Source organism: Echiichthys vipera, assembly GCF_963691815.1.
Source record: "Echiichthys vipera genome assembly, chromosome: 15".
NCBI classification, from domain to species: domain Eukaryota; kingdom Metazoa; phylum Chordata; class Actinopteri; order Perciformes; family Trachinidae; genus Echiichthys; species Echiichthys vipera.
The window spans coordinates 24,600,951-24,617,408 of record NC_139840.1 but is presented as its reverse complement, the minus strand read 5'-3'; the positions used below and the strand labels follow the sequence as shown (position 1 = coordinate 24,617,408).

The 16,458-nt window shown below is 41.7% G+C and overlaps 2 protein-coding genes across 2 annotated transcripts in view; both read left to right on the top strand.

The window, feature by feature from the left end:
* Positions 1 to 10,692, top strand: part of LOC310958011 (neuropilin and tolloid-like protein 1) — a gene marked incomplete at both ends in the record, with an annotated part of 11,576 nt that extends 884 nt beyond the window's left edge. The window contains 8 exons of the mRNA XM_083928795.1: positions 1,322 to 1,456; positions 1,550 to 1,798; positions 4,324 to 4,365; positions 5,267 to 5,394; positions 5,654 to 5,882; positions 6,283 to 6,396; positions 6,489 to 6,633; positions 10,152 to 10,692. Of these exons, the coding sequence (XP_083784921.1) occupies positions 1,322 to 1,456; positions 1,550 to 1,798; positions 4,324 to 4,365; positions 5,267 to 5,394; positions 5,654 to 5,882; positions 6,283 to 6,396; positions 6,489 to 6,633; positions 10,152 to 10,692 (1,583 nt within the window). The remainder of the gene's footprint in view (positions 1 to 1,321; positions 1,457 to 1,549; positions 1,799 to 4,323; positions 4,366 to 5,266; positions 5,395 to 5,653; positions 5,883 to 6,282; positions 6,397 to 6,488; positions 6,634 to 10,151) is intronic.
* A 1,789-nt stretch (positions 10,693 to 12,481) lies between these two features.
* On the top strand, positions 12,482 to 16,005 carry LOC310957500 (ATP synthase subunit C lysine N-methyltransferase-like). Its single transcript, XM_083928081.1, is given in 5 exon segments — positions 12,482 to 12,888; positions 14,305 to 14,442; positions 14,529 to 14,579; positions 15,443 to 15,589; positions 15,591 to 16,005. Coding segments are annotated over 5 exon segments (738 nt in total). The 5' UTR covers positions 12,482 to 12,609; the 3' UTR covers positions 15,714 to 16,005.
* The last annotated feature ends 453 nt before the right edge of the window (positions 16,006 to 16,458 follow it).

Here is a 16,458-nt window from a genome sequence, read left to right as displayed (position 1 = left end):
TGTTCTTGCAATAATTAAATCCAAACTGTGGCAGTTGAAACACATATCCCTTTCCTGTCACATCAAACTTCTCTCCTGTAGTTGAGCCACAGTAAGGGCATCTTCGTCCCCAAACTCTCTCATTCTCTCAAGTGGGTGAGTAGTAAAGTTTGGCTACCTGAACTAGTTAAATACAAACGTCAGAACAGGCAAGTTGATTCTAATAGCACATTTCAGAATTCACACACAATGGTAAGTCAAACTGCTCACATGATCCGCGGTAAAACAGCTCTGCACTGGTCGTTCTATGGGTTTCCTATGGGGAGAAACTGACAAGCTAAACGCGAGGTGTTTCTCCGTCTTGAACCTTGTTGATAGGAGACAAATGTTAAGGTCAAGAGGAACATTTTACAAAGGTTGCAGTCACCTAATGTAATGTTAGCATGCAATTGTCATAGCTATCTCAACAGCCGCCTCAGGCAATAATTTCACCATTTAAAGTGGAACACCATCATTTACAGCAGATACAAAATCACTCCGTTGTTGTGCCAAAAATCTCTTTTTTCTAATCTTAATTGACGTTAGTCATTTTGATGCCTAAACTTGACTGTTGCCGTTGCAGGACAGTCACATTTGTCCCTGAGACTTAACAGCAACGGATGCTAAAAAGACCATGTTCTTGCAGTGCACTATATCAGTATATATACAGTCACCTTTTCCCGCTAAAAGTGAAGGGGTGGGATTTCGGCACAACACTGTCGTGATCTAACCACTAACCACTAACATAGCCTAATTACTTCAAGAAGAGGTCGCTTACGGTCAGTTTGTTCCTTCAAATTTCACATGGCCGCTGAAATGTGGCAAATTGTCTGAAGCGTCTAAAAGTCAGACTTTCGGACGAGATTGGTTGGACAAGGGACTTCCTGCACGTCCTTTTTGCAGACTTTGCAGGAGGCTACTCTAGGATTTGCTCCTCGTCTCATCCATGTTTTGTATTTGTCTTTTCCAGCCAAGGTTCATTTAAACTACAACCTCCTGGTATGTCAGGGAAATCACTTCCAACTCACTGTCTTCAGGGGGACTGGCTCACACATGGAAACAGATTGGTGGTCACAGTCACAAAACCAAAATTCAAGCATTTTTCAAAACTTGAAAACAACATTTAAATTCAAGCAGTTTCAAGGATTTCAGGCACCCCTACGAACCCTGATTTATTTACTAATTTTTGCAGGTCTACACAATTTATGTGAATGACCATATTCAAGGTGAAAATGCCGAAAGGTATCAAGTTTGCACCCCTGATATTTTCATCTGTGTGTACACTGTCATCCTGTGTTTCCAGTGACGAACAACTCCGGTGTGACACCTGCTGGACAGTGTGGGACGTGGGTAAAGGAGCCTGATGGAGGGTATTTCACCTCACCCAACTACCCTGAGAAATACCCAGCTGAGAGGGAATGTGTCTACATAATAGAAGGTCAGGCTTTCTTCTTTGTCTTTTTAGCCTCTCACTCACTTCCCACCTTCCTGCTTTTATCTCACCTGTTCTCAACCTCACTCCCTGCTCCAGCCTCTCCCAGGCAGTGCATCGACTTGTTCTTTGATGACAAGTATTCCATCGAGCCGTCGTGGGAGTGCAAGTTTGACCATATCGAGGTTCGCGATGGACCTTTTGTTTTCTCTCCCATCATTGGTCGCTTCTGTGGGCAGGAAAGCCCAGCATACATCCGCTCCAGTGGGAGGTACCTGTACATCAAGTTCGTGGCTGATGGTGAACTGGAGGCCATCGGTTTCTCTGCCCGGTACAACTTCACACAAGGTGAGTGATGGGGTAAAACAGTTACCGCTTCAAAGTAATCTAAATGGAGTGCATGCTCATACATAGTTGATTGGTAAATGCAGAGTGTTGCCAGATGATATTTTTCATCAACATCACATCAACATATGTCGTTTGGGTGAGGATTTAGTCAGATAATTTTGCCCTTCTCATATGTTTTTGTTTTTATATCATACCAGCTGGCACCGTGTGGCTGGCAGGGTCGTTGTTTAGAGTATTACTGCGGCTCTAAGCCCTCAACTCCTTTCCTTGGCACTCTCTCCCAATCCACCACCCCACTGTCAGTTTGACATTGTTGGCTGCCACATGCCAAGCTGGCTACCTCTTTTTACACAGTTCCTTCCATTTGGTCATATAGTCCGTATAGTTTTTTTGGCAATGATGGGCAAAAGATCCGCGATAATTTTCATCATATTGTATTTCAAGAGGGATATCTGCAGGAAGAGGTCCCACTCTACTTCAAATTCTGTTTCATGGGTTGTTTTTAACTGCAGCTTTTCCAGACATTCACATGCACACTGGATGCTTTATTTGTTTTGATAATGCACCACAGAGAAACCCAGTTATCCTTAAATTGCATTTTAAGAGGTGGGGCAGTGTATAATATATATTATCATAAATTAATTGTGCATGTGATGTCAAAAAAAGTGACATTTTGAACAACTTTAATAGTGGTTTGGTGGCATGCTGATGGGGCTGTACTCTCATTTCCATTTGTAGTGCAGGCACAGCAGCTGCAGCTGAGGGGAACATTCCCTCAGCCGCACACAGACACACACACACGTTAATGAAAGCTTGTCTTCAGGGGAATACAGCTTGTCAGTGCTGAGCCGCAGTAGCAGCTTAAGGGAGTCCGAGGCAGAGGCTTCATTAACAGCAGATTTTATAGGCCACCTACACCGATGGGGGGGGGTCAAAGATTAATCTGCATCCCTCTGTCCACCCAGCTCTCCCACGTGTGTTTTCCTTCTTTGATTGAGGCTGTACAGTGCGGTATCTTATTATTCTGCAAGGGATGCTCCAGTTTGGCACTGTGTGTCCGTCCAACGCACTCTAGTTTTGAAGTTACTGTGGTGCTGCTGTTGTCAGAGCTCACTGCTATTTTTTTTGCAAATATCACAATTTCTTTATTATTGTTATGTCATCTTATCTTCCAGTTTACACACACACGCACACGCGCGCACACACACACACAACACACACACACACACACACACACACACACACACACACACACACACACACACACACACACACACACACACACACACACACACACACACACACACACACACACACACACACACACACACACACACACACACGAGTAAGAAATCTTAGGGGATTAATAAGAGTCCTTGTTGATTTGAGCCTCAGTGTGGAGTCCATCACCTGCTTGTCTTTCATCATAGTTAGTGACTAAATGTTAGTGTGTTGCATTTCCAATTATAAAAACATTTTAATTACTACGATTATGGTTTGAAAATAAATTCACTCTCTCCCTCTCCACACTGCGTCAACACATTTTTCTGTAGTTTGGTATTTTCTTTGAAGTTTCCCCTCACAAAATATCAAACTGGGTACTTCCAAAAGAATTTAGAAAACAAAAAAATAAGTGACATTTTTATCACCAGGTTGCCACTGCTGGTGAGGCCTAATCTGTCCGCGAGTTAAGCCGGCATATCAGGATCTGTAATCCACCTAGCAAGTAGATTCACCAGCACAAAGCTTTAGAGCACAATTTCTTTTCCTTGTCTGCTGCAAAGTGTGTGTTTTTCTTTTGTTGATAAAGGGCATCAGGGTTTCAGGGGAGTTTAAACGAGGGCAGAGAGAATGTTCTGGAACATAGGTTATGTAAGCCTTGGCCAGCTGTGTTTGTAATTTGTCTGGCATTAAGTTTTTTAATATTATCATTTTTATTCTGTGGTTGTTCTTTTTCAATTCAATTCAATTTTATTTATAGTGTCAAATAATAACAAAAGTTATCTCAGGACACTTTACAGAGTAGGTAAAGACCACACTCTATGACTTATTTCTGATTTACAGAGACCCAACAATTCCCCCGTAGAGTACGGTGGCAACGAAAACCTTCCCTATAACAGACAGGAACGTCAGACAGACGTATTGAGACTATATTTTGTTTCTCTATCCTGGACAAGCGGTTGAAGATGAATGAATGAATGAATATCCTGGTTTAGATATGTTTTAAACATACGTGCAACTTGGGCACAGATGACTGGAACAATAAATGCAGTGCGTGGGTTGTATAGTATGACTCCACCAGGTGAACCTGTACTAGAGGCCTCACAAATTTGAAAATGTCCATGTGCATGTTTTGTAAAAAAAATAAACACACACATAAGTTTCATTTCGAACTCATCTCAGTTATCAGTGAGAAATGCATTCTTCCATGTGTCATTGTGGGACTCAAACTCCCTTTTTGAATGTGGCCCCTAATTGCAGAAAGACTTGAGTTAATGTTCCCAATATTTATGTTCTGCCTTCAGACCCAGAGTTCAAAGGAGTTGGGGAACTCCCAGCTCTACCATGTAAGTATTCAATTTATGTTATTGTGTCAAACTAATCTCATGTATATATATATATATATATATATATATATATATATATATATATATATATATATACACACACACACACATACATACACACACAGTAGACCGGGTCAGCATCTGGGATTAACTGTAGATACTGCTAACTCTGTAGTAGTGATGGGCATTTTAAGTCATTTCCATATTTAAGTACTTGCAAAAACGTAAGACTAGGGTCTAAAATGAGTTTGTGATGATGTCTTGAGGTAGCGTGGTATCATGGTAGTTGTTGTCTGACGTGAATCAGGCAGAAATAATGTTCACAGACACGTTAGTTTATTAAAGTTGTATTCACATTATGTTTATTCATGTTTATTTTTGTAATGTGATTTAATTCTAATGTAATAGCCACAAGAAGTGTTAGCTACTGTAATGTTAACTTGTTAACGGACCATTTGATGAGGTAAATACCCATACAACTAATGTAGTTAACGTTATGTGGCAAATTCAATCGTTGGGCAGCTCCACGCTGTTATCCATGTTCAAAACAATCCTACTTGAGTTTGTTGAATGTTGTTGAAACATTATAACTAATGCATTTGCTCGGTGGCTGCCATGAGTCACTTATCAAGACGCCAAGATATTGACAGTTAAAAAGAAAAGAAAAAAAGAAGTGATTACTCGATATGCGGAAAGAAAATTCGATTGAGTACTCAAGTGCTCATGCCCTTCCCTACTATAAACTCCCCTACTAAAAGTGTTGTGTTTGAGTGCTCTTTTCTGCTGTGATACAATAACTAAAAATACTCAGCAAATTATTTCTACAATTTCACAGTCAGTTTGATTTTTGCAGCCTAAAGACTACGGCATTCCTTTAATACAACAATATTGTGATCCACAGTTTGTGATTTTGACATGGGCGGTCCGGAAGGCTTTGTGGAGTCCATCCAGATATCTGGGGAGACCCGGGCGCTACAGACTGAGGCTGTAGACTGCAGGTGGTACATCAGGGCTCCACCAAATTCTAGGGTCTGTATATATTAAACTGTGGTTGTCTTGTTATTTGGTTGTTGTGTTACATGTTAGTTGTGGTTTAGACTTGTTTGTGTATAAAATATATTTGACTTTTAGGTGGTTGGACAGAGGGATGTAGGATCAAAACTTGCTTGGGCATGATGCTCTACTAGCTAAGCTTTTTTAATCTAGGTCACATTGATGTAACTGTTTTAACGTCACACAATGAGTACAGGTAGAAAAAACAACAACATTTTTTGTCTTTTAACCGCAGATCTACATGCGTTTTCTGGAGTATGAGATGCACAACTCGAACGAGTGCAAACGTAACTTTGTTGCCATCTATGACGGAAGCAGTTCGGTTGAGCACCTGAAGAATAAGTTCTGCTCCACGGTGGCCAACGATGTCATGCTGACGTCCTCCGTGGGCGTGGTAAGACTTTGGGCAGACGAGGGGAGCAGGAAGAGCAAATTCAGGATCCTCTTTACAACCTTCCATGAGCGTGAGTGACTCCCCGTTTATCTACAAAGGTGCGCCATGTCTACACGTGAGAGTAGAGGTCGTAAAAATTTAATGACAGCTTCTCCAAAGGCATTTTGGTTCATTCTCAATATATTAGTAAGGGATGCCTCCAACACTAGAGTCATAATCTTAGGGTGATGATATCAGTGTTGTGTTTTCAGCTGGTTGCTCTGCCTTTAAGTCGTCAAGCAAAGAATAAAAATGACACCTTACTTTGGCGCCATCTGGTGGTTATATTAGCAATGACAGTGTGATAAATAGAAATGTGTGATTCTCTACAAGGGTAAAATAAATCATAATATTACATTAAGAATATCACCTCAAAACTGACTATATTCAGTCCACTGTATCTGCATTACTCTTGCCTTTGTGTTTTTCAGCTCCATGCGGAGATGGAACTTTCTTCTGCCATAGCAACATGTGCATCAACCAGACCCTGGTCTGCAACGGCATCCAGAACTGTGTTTACCCATGGGACGAGAATCACTGCAAAGGTACCCTGACACAAAAAGGGCTGAGTGACCAGCCACATGTTGGCTACGGCCGAACATAAAGTACATCTTCTCCGTGTTCTCTCCCTAACTAGAGAAGAGGAAAGCCAGTATCCTGGACACGCTGGACCACACTAACCTTACTATCATTGGAGTAACCTGTGGCCTGGTTCTCATCCTGCTTATCATCTCTGTCATCATCCAGGTCAAACAGCCTCGCAAGAAATACATCATCCGCAGGTGAAATGCCATTCTTACAGCACATCTCATTGCACCTTTGTATGTTTTTGGCAACATACACAAAGATTAAATGCTGCTCTGATCCATATGTGCAGTGACTGTGGCTCCGGGATAGAGTGGGTTGTCCTCCATTTCGAGAGATCGGAGGTTTGATCCCCAGCTTCTCTGGTCCGCATGTCGAAGTGTCCTTGAGCAAGACACTGAACCCCCAAATTGCCCCCCGTGCTGCGCATTTTAGACTCTAGTCTCACGTTTTTGCCGTACTACCTTGTATTGTGCAAATGGCTTCAAACTTCAAAGTAACCCCAGAAATATCACAGTAAACTAAAAGGTAACATTTCACTTCACTGTGTAGCCAAGTACTAAACTACTAAACTACATTTTGCGCATAATAATTCAGCTTCTAAGCAGAAACTTAAAGCCTACTTCTTTATTATTTAAAATGAAATGTCACTACTTTACTTTACTTCAGAGATAGCTGCCGCTGCCACAAAGTGAGCTCACGTTATTTCACTCACCTGCGCTTCTACTCCAAACTCTCCCCGACTACGGTGCTGTCCTCGCGGGGCACCTACCTGGCGGGAAGCAGACACTTCACGCGATAACTCAGGAAAAGACAATAACACTCAGACACATACAAATACACAATTCAAATACACAAACTATACTATAACACCACAAAAAAGTTTTTTTTCAAAAATGTCAAATAACAGGCATAGAAATGATTGACTTTTGTTCTACTAATTCTCATCTTTATAGAAACATGTGTTGTTTTTAGATTTTCAATTGGAATCACAATTTATGTAACAGTTTGTTGTAATAGTGCCTAAAACCGTCATATGGTGTGACATGAAAATAGTCATTTATCATGACTAAACTGTAATCCATTATAGTTTTGTGACAATTAATAAAATGTGTGTATTATTTTCTAAACCATCGCTCTATGTGAGGCCTATGCATACTCTATGCATACACAACATGAACCTAACAAACCGATATACACCACATTGTTTTCGCATCCTGATTAGATTATAAACAAATGTGGAAAAAGTGCATAAATAAATAAATGTAGAGAGGTAAATGAGGGATGAAAATAAAATCCTATTGTAGAAATGTAGCCTACATTTGTAATAGAAGTATACAAAATAAATCCCACGACAAAATGAGTAAATCCATTATACAATAAGAATAATCAGATCAGATCAGAATAAGAGTCTGAATCAGAAATACTTGAATAATCCCAGGGGGAAATTGTTTTTGTTTCAAACTTCAGCTATACAAACAACATATTTAACAACAATAGAAATATAAAACAGTGTACATATATATATAACTATATATAGGTATATCAAATATACACACATATATATATATATATATATATATATATATATATATATATATTCAGATCAAAAAGTACTTACTGTAATAACGTGCAAAGTACCGTAAAAATGTGCAAAGAACAGATTGTTAATGATTGAGTCCGTATCAAAGAGAGGCGGTGACAGACTCTCCTAGGGATGCGTTGTATACAAACAACAATATAATACAGATAACATATATGTGTAAAAACAGAAATATAAAACAGTATATATATAACTTAATATATATATATAAAATATCAAATTTACAATAGTAATATATACAGATCAAAAGTACCGTAAAAATGTGCAAAGTACCGTAAAAATAAGCAAAGAACAGATTGTTAATGATTGAGTCCATATCAAAGAGAGGCGGTGACAGACTCTCCTAAGGATGCATTTTTTAGTTTAACGACCACAGGCAGGAAAGATTTACTGTGGCGCTCTGTGGTGCATCTGGGTGCGAGGAGTCTTCTGCTGAAGGTGCTCCTCTAAATAGAGGATAAAGTAAAGTAACAGACAGCTCATTAAATACATGTCTGTTAGGCAATTAATCTGTTGCTTTTAAAATATATATTTATCATGGAAATGGATTTGAGAAGTGACTAAACTCAAAGAGGGAATAAGGGTTCATAACCTATGAATCTTTGCTTATGAATGAAAAATGTCCCCAGTAAAATAAAGATGTTAACCACATAAATTAGAGAGTTATCCTTACTATTTTCATAGTAACATAGTACACCATCAGTTTCACGTGATATTATGTGACGTGAAGGTCCAGGTCATTTTATTTCTGGCTACTTGTCACTATTTGATAAATGTTCTTCTTGGAGGGTCACAGGCCGTCGCCAAAAGAAAAGTTAAGGGGAAAAAATTCAATAAAATCTTGACAAAAAAGTGCATGCTGTGCTACCCCCTCATGTAGCAAACAGACTAACTAACGACATTAAAGCTGGGGTAGTCAGTTTTCTGGAAAAGGGTCAAAAACAACAGCATTTTAAAACACAACCCTCCTCCTGCAGCTCTGCCCTCTCTGTCTTAAGCCCCTCCCTTTATACAGTAACCTACTTGTCATCATTTCACTCATCCAGATCCCAGTTGCGATCCTGATGCTGCTGTATAGCGACAATTCTATGAGAATTACCGTCCTGTTTTCTTTACAATATTTAAAGGCACAATTACACTGTCCATCTGTACCGTGCCCAAGCACGTTTCACGGCTAAAGTCTAGTTCGTTTGACCAGTGTGAGTGCAACAGTACCGGGCCTTAGTGCAGCACGCTTGCCTGCCACGGCCCTTTTGGGAGAGGTGGGCTTTAGTAAAGCACGTTTGCACATGTAAGAGCATGAGCGTGCGCACGTGTACGAGCACAAGCACGAGGCCTACGGCGGTTCTGACGTCTTTTTATCTGCGCCTGTTCGGACATAGAAAAAAGAAGGACGGACCATGCGCGGACATTTAAAACAATGGCGGTGAACGGTTCACGTTGGTGTGATGCGGAGGTGTTACGGCGTGGTGATGTATAGACAGGCAAGAAGCATTCACGCCGAAGCCCAGGTAGTGTGAGTACAAACGGGCCTGGCCTGTGGGGAGAGAGGGGGGGGGGACAAGTACCCTAAAGCACGGGGCACGGTACGGATGGACAGTGTGAGAAAGCTGAATTAGCTGCGTCCTTGAGCCTGTGTATACGGTTAGCAGAAGGCTAAAATAAATGAATTAAAATAGCTCAACACAATAGCATGTATGCTATATATCTCTGTAGAATACACAATATAAGAACTGATTAGAGTACACTATGGATTTATTAAACTAACACTACTGAAAATAAATATGCAGATGACATACTAGTCTATACAGGCTACATTAGACAAGTAACGGTGGAAGTATAAATATGTGCAAAATCAAATCCGCAGGTTAATGAATGAGCAAAACAGAGATGAGTATGGTTAAGACAGGACGTGAGAATATATAAAATACTTGATGCAACTATTTTTGTTGTTTTATAAGGTGTATGTGATTGTCCGTGTCTGGAAACTGGCAATCGAAGTTGGTGGGAGCTGAGAAATAGGATACTGCAGCGTTTTTGTGCTTTCCGGACCAATTACTGTATCTGTACAGAATCTTATGTGTGTGTCTTCTTTCCTCAACTAATGCACAGAGATGACTTCGACCCTGCCCTCCTTCACCCTGGTTTTGAACCCCCCCACTACGAGCTCTGCACTCTGCGTCGCGACCCATCCGGCGACCTGACCGATGCCGCCATGGCCGAAGACTTTGAGAAGTTCCACAAGCTCCGCCGCTCCTCCTCCAAATGCATCCGTGACCACCACTGTGGCTCTTTTCCGGGGAGCGTGCATGGCAGTGTTCACGGTAGCCGCAGCAACCTGAGCATGAGGGACGCCACTGTCGCAGCAGACGGCGGGGCTCTTGTGCCACCACCGCTGCCACCTGTGATGGTGAGCCAGCAGTCACCACGCCTCTCCCACCACACCACAACAGCGGGTCGAAGGAGCATCCTGGTGATGAAGCATAGCTATTCTCAGGACGGGGCAGAGGGGTACAGGGCGGAGGAGGAGGAGGATTTGATGATGGATGATGGTCCCACCACCAGCCAGCACCACATGCACCACCATCAGATCCACCATGGCACATCAGGGATGGACCACACTGTCCACCGTACACTGTCCAATGACTTTTAATGTAAGCGACATGGTAAAAATAGATCACTTAATTTATTCATCCAGTGATATGAAAACCCCTTTGTTAAAGGTTGAATATGGAGAATGAGCAGAACACTGCCATCTAGTGTCTCAAGATCGTAATCGCAACAACACAAAATAATTCAAGCGGTCGGGTTCTCAGAGTGTGTCAAGCGATCAGCCTGCACCATATCAAGTGATGAAGGGTAACGACTAACTTGGACTAAACAATTATTTTTTTGGTAACAGTATTTAATGTTCTTCAACTGGAAGTCTTTCTTTTAGTGCAGTGTAATCGATCACTAGTTAGCTCTCAACTCAAAATGATGCCTTGTTTCTGTAGCAGAGAAACCTTGCAACCCGCAATGCCCATACTGACTCTGGTTTTTGCCCGTCTTCCGTCACTCAGCTGCTGGGACGAATAAGCAGCTGCAGGATTTGCAAACTCCATTTCATCCAGTGCCAGCCTATTGTAGCTGTGCATAACAACAGACAACCCTGGCAACCTGCAATGCCGGCAACCATTGGCTGGTACAATGAAAACAGAACGTGACAGAAAGTCACTGTAAAAATTGTATTTTTAAAAAAATATATTAATTCAGACTAAAACTTTTTTTTAATGGAAGAGCAATACTTTCATTTTGTACCCCTTAAAACGCCACGTGGGTTTATTTATTTATTTATTTTTAAATATAACTTTTAATAAAGATTCTACATATCCAACCTTTAAAATAGATTTGTCTAATTTCTAGGAGTTAATGCTGATCTTTACAGGTCTTCTTAGTGTTTGTCAAAATTAAATGGAAGTTTTAGAGTCAAGTGTAGCCAGTGAAACACACTAGTAATCTTAATTAAAATACCACTCCACCAAAAGGTTTAGGAGCAATTGTTGTACATTTAACTGCTGCGGTAATGTGACTGTGTGACTGGCAGGAAAATAAAGTGTCAGGATTTGACTGAGAGAAGTAAATTCCCATCCATAATAGTGGATCATTCTCAGTAACATCTTTTTTCCTTTATTTGTTCCTTGTTCCAACTCTGGGGTAAAACATATAATTGACTGCATCATATGTAAGATAAGGTATGAATAATACATGAGTGTTTCCCATATATTTGTGGATTATTGCACCACCAAAGCAAGAACAACATCATTGTTTAGGGTATTACTTTCCCTCAGAATATAATGGAAACATATATGGTCATATGGACAAGACGTATCAGTGAAATCACAAAGAAACACATTTTATGTGAAATACTGCTTTGCAAATAGGATACCCAGTGCTTGAAACTTTTTCTGTGGCTGTTTAAATGGATACTACATTATTGAATCATTTGTTTTGTTGGTTTGGGGGTATTTATTGATGTTTATTTATTGTGGTTTCTTTTTGTTTCAGTTTTTCAATTTTTTTGTCCCTTTGTTCTGGCAGATTTATTTCTGTTGATTTCATGGCTGTCTCTATTTATTAATTTATTTATTCATTTATTTATTTCATTAAACATCTTCACTTCCCTTTTACTCTATGTGGCACCATGGCAGTTATTTAATCATTTAAAATGTGTGTGTGTGTGTGTGTGTGTGTGTGTGTGTGTGTGTGTGTGTGTGTGTGTGTGTGTGTGTGTGTGTGTGTGTGTGTGTGTGTATATTTATTTATTTATTTGTACTGTGTTTTGATTTGCATGTACGGCACTAAAACCGGAACGAAGGACAGGTAGGAACCTTCGTTCGCTCTTTTTAATCCACTCGGGCTTTGATCAGCGCTTCACAGGTCCTTTTTCAAAATGTCAAACACTGTTGTAGGACCATGACTTTCTCAGCAGACATTTCTTTGACTTATAATAAAATGTTTTTCGCTTTTAACTTAGCAGAATGAGCAGGCATAATATGTATCTCAATGATATCTCTATATAAGAACCACCATGTCACAAGAGGGCCTTTTTCTGGACTCACCGGACCGGTGTGGGGGAGACGTGAAGGAGAAAAGGAGCATTAGCCGCGTCGGTGTAATCTTCACGGGGGTGCTGGGAGGGTCGCTGGTCGCCCTGTACGCAGTGGCGGCTCCGTTTATCGCTCCAGCCCTGAGAAAAGTCTGCCTCCCGTTTGTCCCAGCGACCACGGCTCAGGTGGAGAATGTCCTCGGGGTGCTGCGAGCCAGATCCGGGACCCTGGTGGACATTGGGAGCGGAGATGGAAGGATAGTAAGTTATGTTCTCTTACCTCTGTGGGTGTAGATCATTTCAAAGTCGTAAACATGCTTACTGCCCCAGTTTATTTCCTGCAGTATGTAAATGACACCAACCAAACAGGAAGTTGACAAGGACACAGGCTGCTGCTGTTACCACTGTGAAATGGTCTATTAGAGGTGTAAATAAACAATCTCAGGGCTCTCACAGGTGCTGGAAATCCTTGAAAACAGTTCTAAAAACACTGCTTGAAACTGCATCCTTTAACATGTTTCCCCTTCAGAAGAACGCTCTCCAGAAACACCCTTTTGGTTGTTTTATAGCACAATAAAAATGAAACAAGCTGTAATTTGCCACAGCTGAAGGTGCTGTCAAAGCTTAAAATGCACCCTGAAATGAATTAATTTGACTTACACTAACACCAAGATGAGCAGTACTGCTGAAGTTAACAATGTTGATGACGTTCACACTCACGTTATTGACTGAATGTGTTTAGAAAATATTCTGGTTGCCAGCAATTTAAATTGATTTACATATAACTATAATAATAAAGCAATTAAAACATTTTAAATAATAAATATGGTCATGAATAAATCAAAGCTGGTTCATGGCCGAAAGAACGAAGTCGCGGGTACAAGCGGCCGAAATGGGTTTTCTCAGAGGGGGGCTGGAGTCTCCCTTAGAGAGAGGGGGAGAAGTTCAGCCATCCGTGAGGAACTCCGAGTAGAGACGGGGCTCCTTTGCGTTGAAAGGAGCTCGTTGAGGTGGTTCAGGATCATCTAGTAAGGATGAACCCTGGGCGCCTCCCTAGGGAGGTGTTCCATGCACGTCCAGCTGGGAGGAGGCCTCAGGGAAGACCCAGGACCAGGTTGAGAGATTATATCGCCACACTGGCCTGGGAATGCCTCGGGATCCCCCAGTTAGAGCTGGTTAATGTGGCCCGGGAAAGGGAAGTTTGGGGTCCCCTGCTAGAGCTGCTGCCCCCGCTACCCGACCCCGGATAAGCGGCTGAAGATGAGATGAGCTGAGATGAGATGAGAGATACAAAAATAAAAGTTGCAGAGTAGAGTAAGGTGTGTATTGTGATGTAACTAGAGAAAAAATATAATAGATGCAAATTTTGATTTGGCCAGTATTGTAAGCATGTCACCAGCATTGTTTGTTTTTATAGAAGATAGAAGAGTGGTTGAGTTCTTCGGAGGACGTTGACAGGAGTCTTAGTTCAAGCCTGCCATGTCAGCACTGTCCCTGAGCAAGAGACTGAAACCCTGCCAGCAACAGCGGTTTTGTCTGGACCTCTGACCTTAAGAAGAATAAAGTTTTGACATTGTATAACTGCTGAACTGCTTTCAAACGCCAATCTCTCCGGTCTGTGGCAGAGCCCTGCTACAGTTGCTGATGAATCTCCCTTCGCCCCCCTCCCTCTTGCAGGTGATCGCAGCAGCCAAGCACGGCTTTCAGGCGTCGGGCTTTGAGCTGAACCCCTGGCTAGTGTGGTATTCTCGCTACAAGGCCTTCAGAGAGGGAGTCCACCGCTCCACCTCCTTCCACATCTTTGACTTGTGGAAGGTCAGTGATACCTGATTAGTTTAGTAAATTATAGTATGCATAATAGTGAGTTAATGTCACTGTCATTTCTGATTTTTTTCTTCCAGGTCAGTTTTGCTCAGTACTCCAATGTTGTCATATTTGGAGTCCCTCAAATGGTAAGTTTTCTTTATTTATTTTTTTTATATCCAAGCATTTGATTGTAAAAACATAGAGTTCTTCTGTTTGTCCTACAGTCATTTTATTAACATAATCAATGGGTGTTCTTAGCTGATCATTTATGCCCATTTGCTGTATAGTAAAGTATATGGCCAATGGCTCCTTAAGTAACTGATATTATCAAATCATACAATAGATGCATTATATCTGTGATGAATTGATTAATACTTGGTGAGAACTAACGAGGTCGCGGGTGCCAGCGGCCGAAATGGGTTCTCCAAGAGGGTGGGTGGAGTCTCCCTTAGAAAGAGGGTGAGAAGTTCAGCCATCCACGAGGAACTCGGAGTAGAGCCCCTGCTCCTTTGCGTTGAAAGGAGCCAGTTGAAGTGGTTCAGGATCATCTGGTATGGATGAACCCTGGGCGCCTCCCTAGGGAGGTGTTCCAGGCACGTCCAGCTGGGAGGAGGCCTCGGGGAAGACCCAGGACCAGGTGGAGAGATTAGATCTCCACACTGGCCTGGGAACGCCTCGGGATCCCCCAGTTAGAGCTGGTTAATGTGGCCCGGGAAAGGGAAGTTTGGGGTCCCCTGCTGGAGCTGCTGCCCCCGCGACCCGACCCCGGATAAGTGGTTGAAGATGAGTGAGCGAGACGAGTGAGAAATGGCACCCTTCAGATTACTGGAGACAGCAAAGAAATATAATTAAATATAGTCAGCTGTTCGTTGTCTCCGTTGGGTCATAAACTGAAGACCCCAGGTATTGCTGCATCACCTGAAAGCTCTAAATTTGATCTGAACACAAGTTTTTCAAAATCCCAAAGGATTGCTCTTGATACCCTGATTGTTGTCGTCCGTATCTGCAGATGGACCAGCTGGAGCTGAAGCTGGCAAGCGAGTTACCGAGTACAGCCAAGGTGGTGGCCTGCCGCTTTCCCTTTCCAACTTGGGTCCCTGAACGTACCGCTGGAGAGGGCATAGACACTGTGTGGGTGTACGATGCCAAGACATTTAAAATCGCACCTGCAACATGGAATGATGAGGAAGACAACGCCAGAACATGAGGACACACCCCATCCACACACACAAATGCCAGCACTCAGATTGTTTTGTGAAGTTGTCATCATCATATGTTGAAACATATGTTGTACATGCAATGTCTTCTCTGGGTTATACCTGAAATTACCGGGTTTGTTAAGTATTTACACATCAATTTCTAAGTGTGAGATTGAGCAAAGTAGGAAAAAGCAACTGATTGACACACTCATGTTAAAGTCAGTTGGCTCCATTATGAGCCTCCATGTCTGCATACATCATGCCTTAAGAGGGTGAATGATCAACCAGGCATTTCATGTTCTATATATGTGTGATGCTCAAAAACAGACCAGGGATCAAAGAAAATGTAAATTGTGATGACTTGAGACAGTTAAATGCCTAATAAGAAATAGAGTTCTGGCCATAATTGATTGCTTATTTTGATTGTTTGTTCTTTATAGACAGACAGAATGTGCTGCCAACTGTGTGACAGAAGGTCGTAAAATATGCTCATCTATGCATTGGGGGTTATGTTCCCTCAGCCCTACATTCTCTGAAGGATTTCCCCCAAAATTAGCCTGTGCTCCCTCATTATTTTTTTTTTAATTTCCCCGCATCAAACTTAGGCCCTATGTTCCCTTCGCTGCACAATTTTAGGAAATTTTACTAAGCTACTGTTTTTCATCAGTGAAAACACTTGGAAAGCAGGTGAAACTCTTAATCGTGAGGGAACAAAGGACCGAGGGAGCGCAGACACACTTCCATGCACCGTGTGCATTTCTTAGGTGTGTATTTTTAAATTAAATGCGATCGTGGCTCAGTGATCCCCGACTTGCTCCTCGTGCTG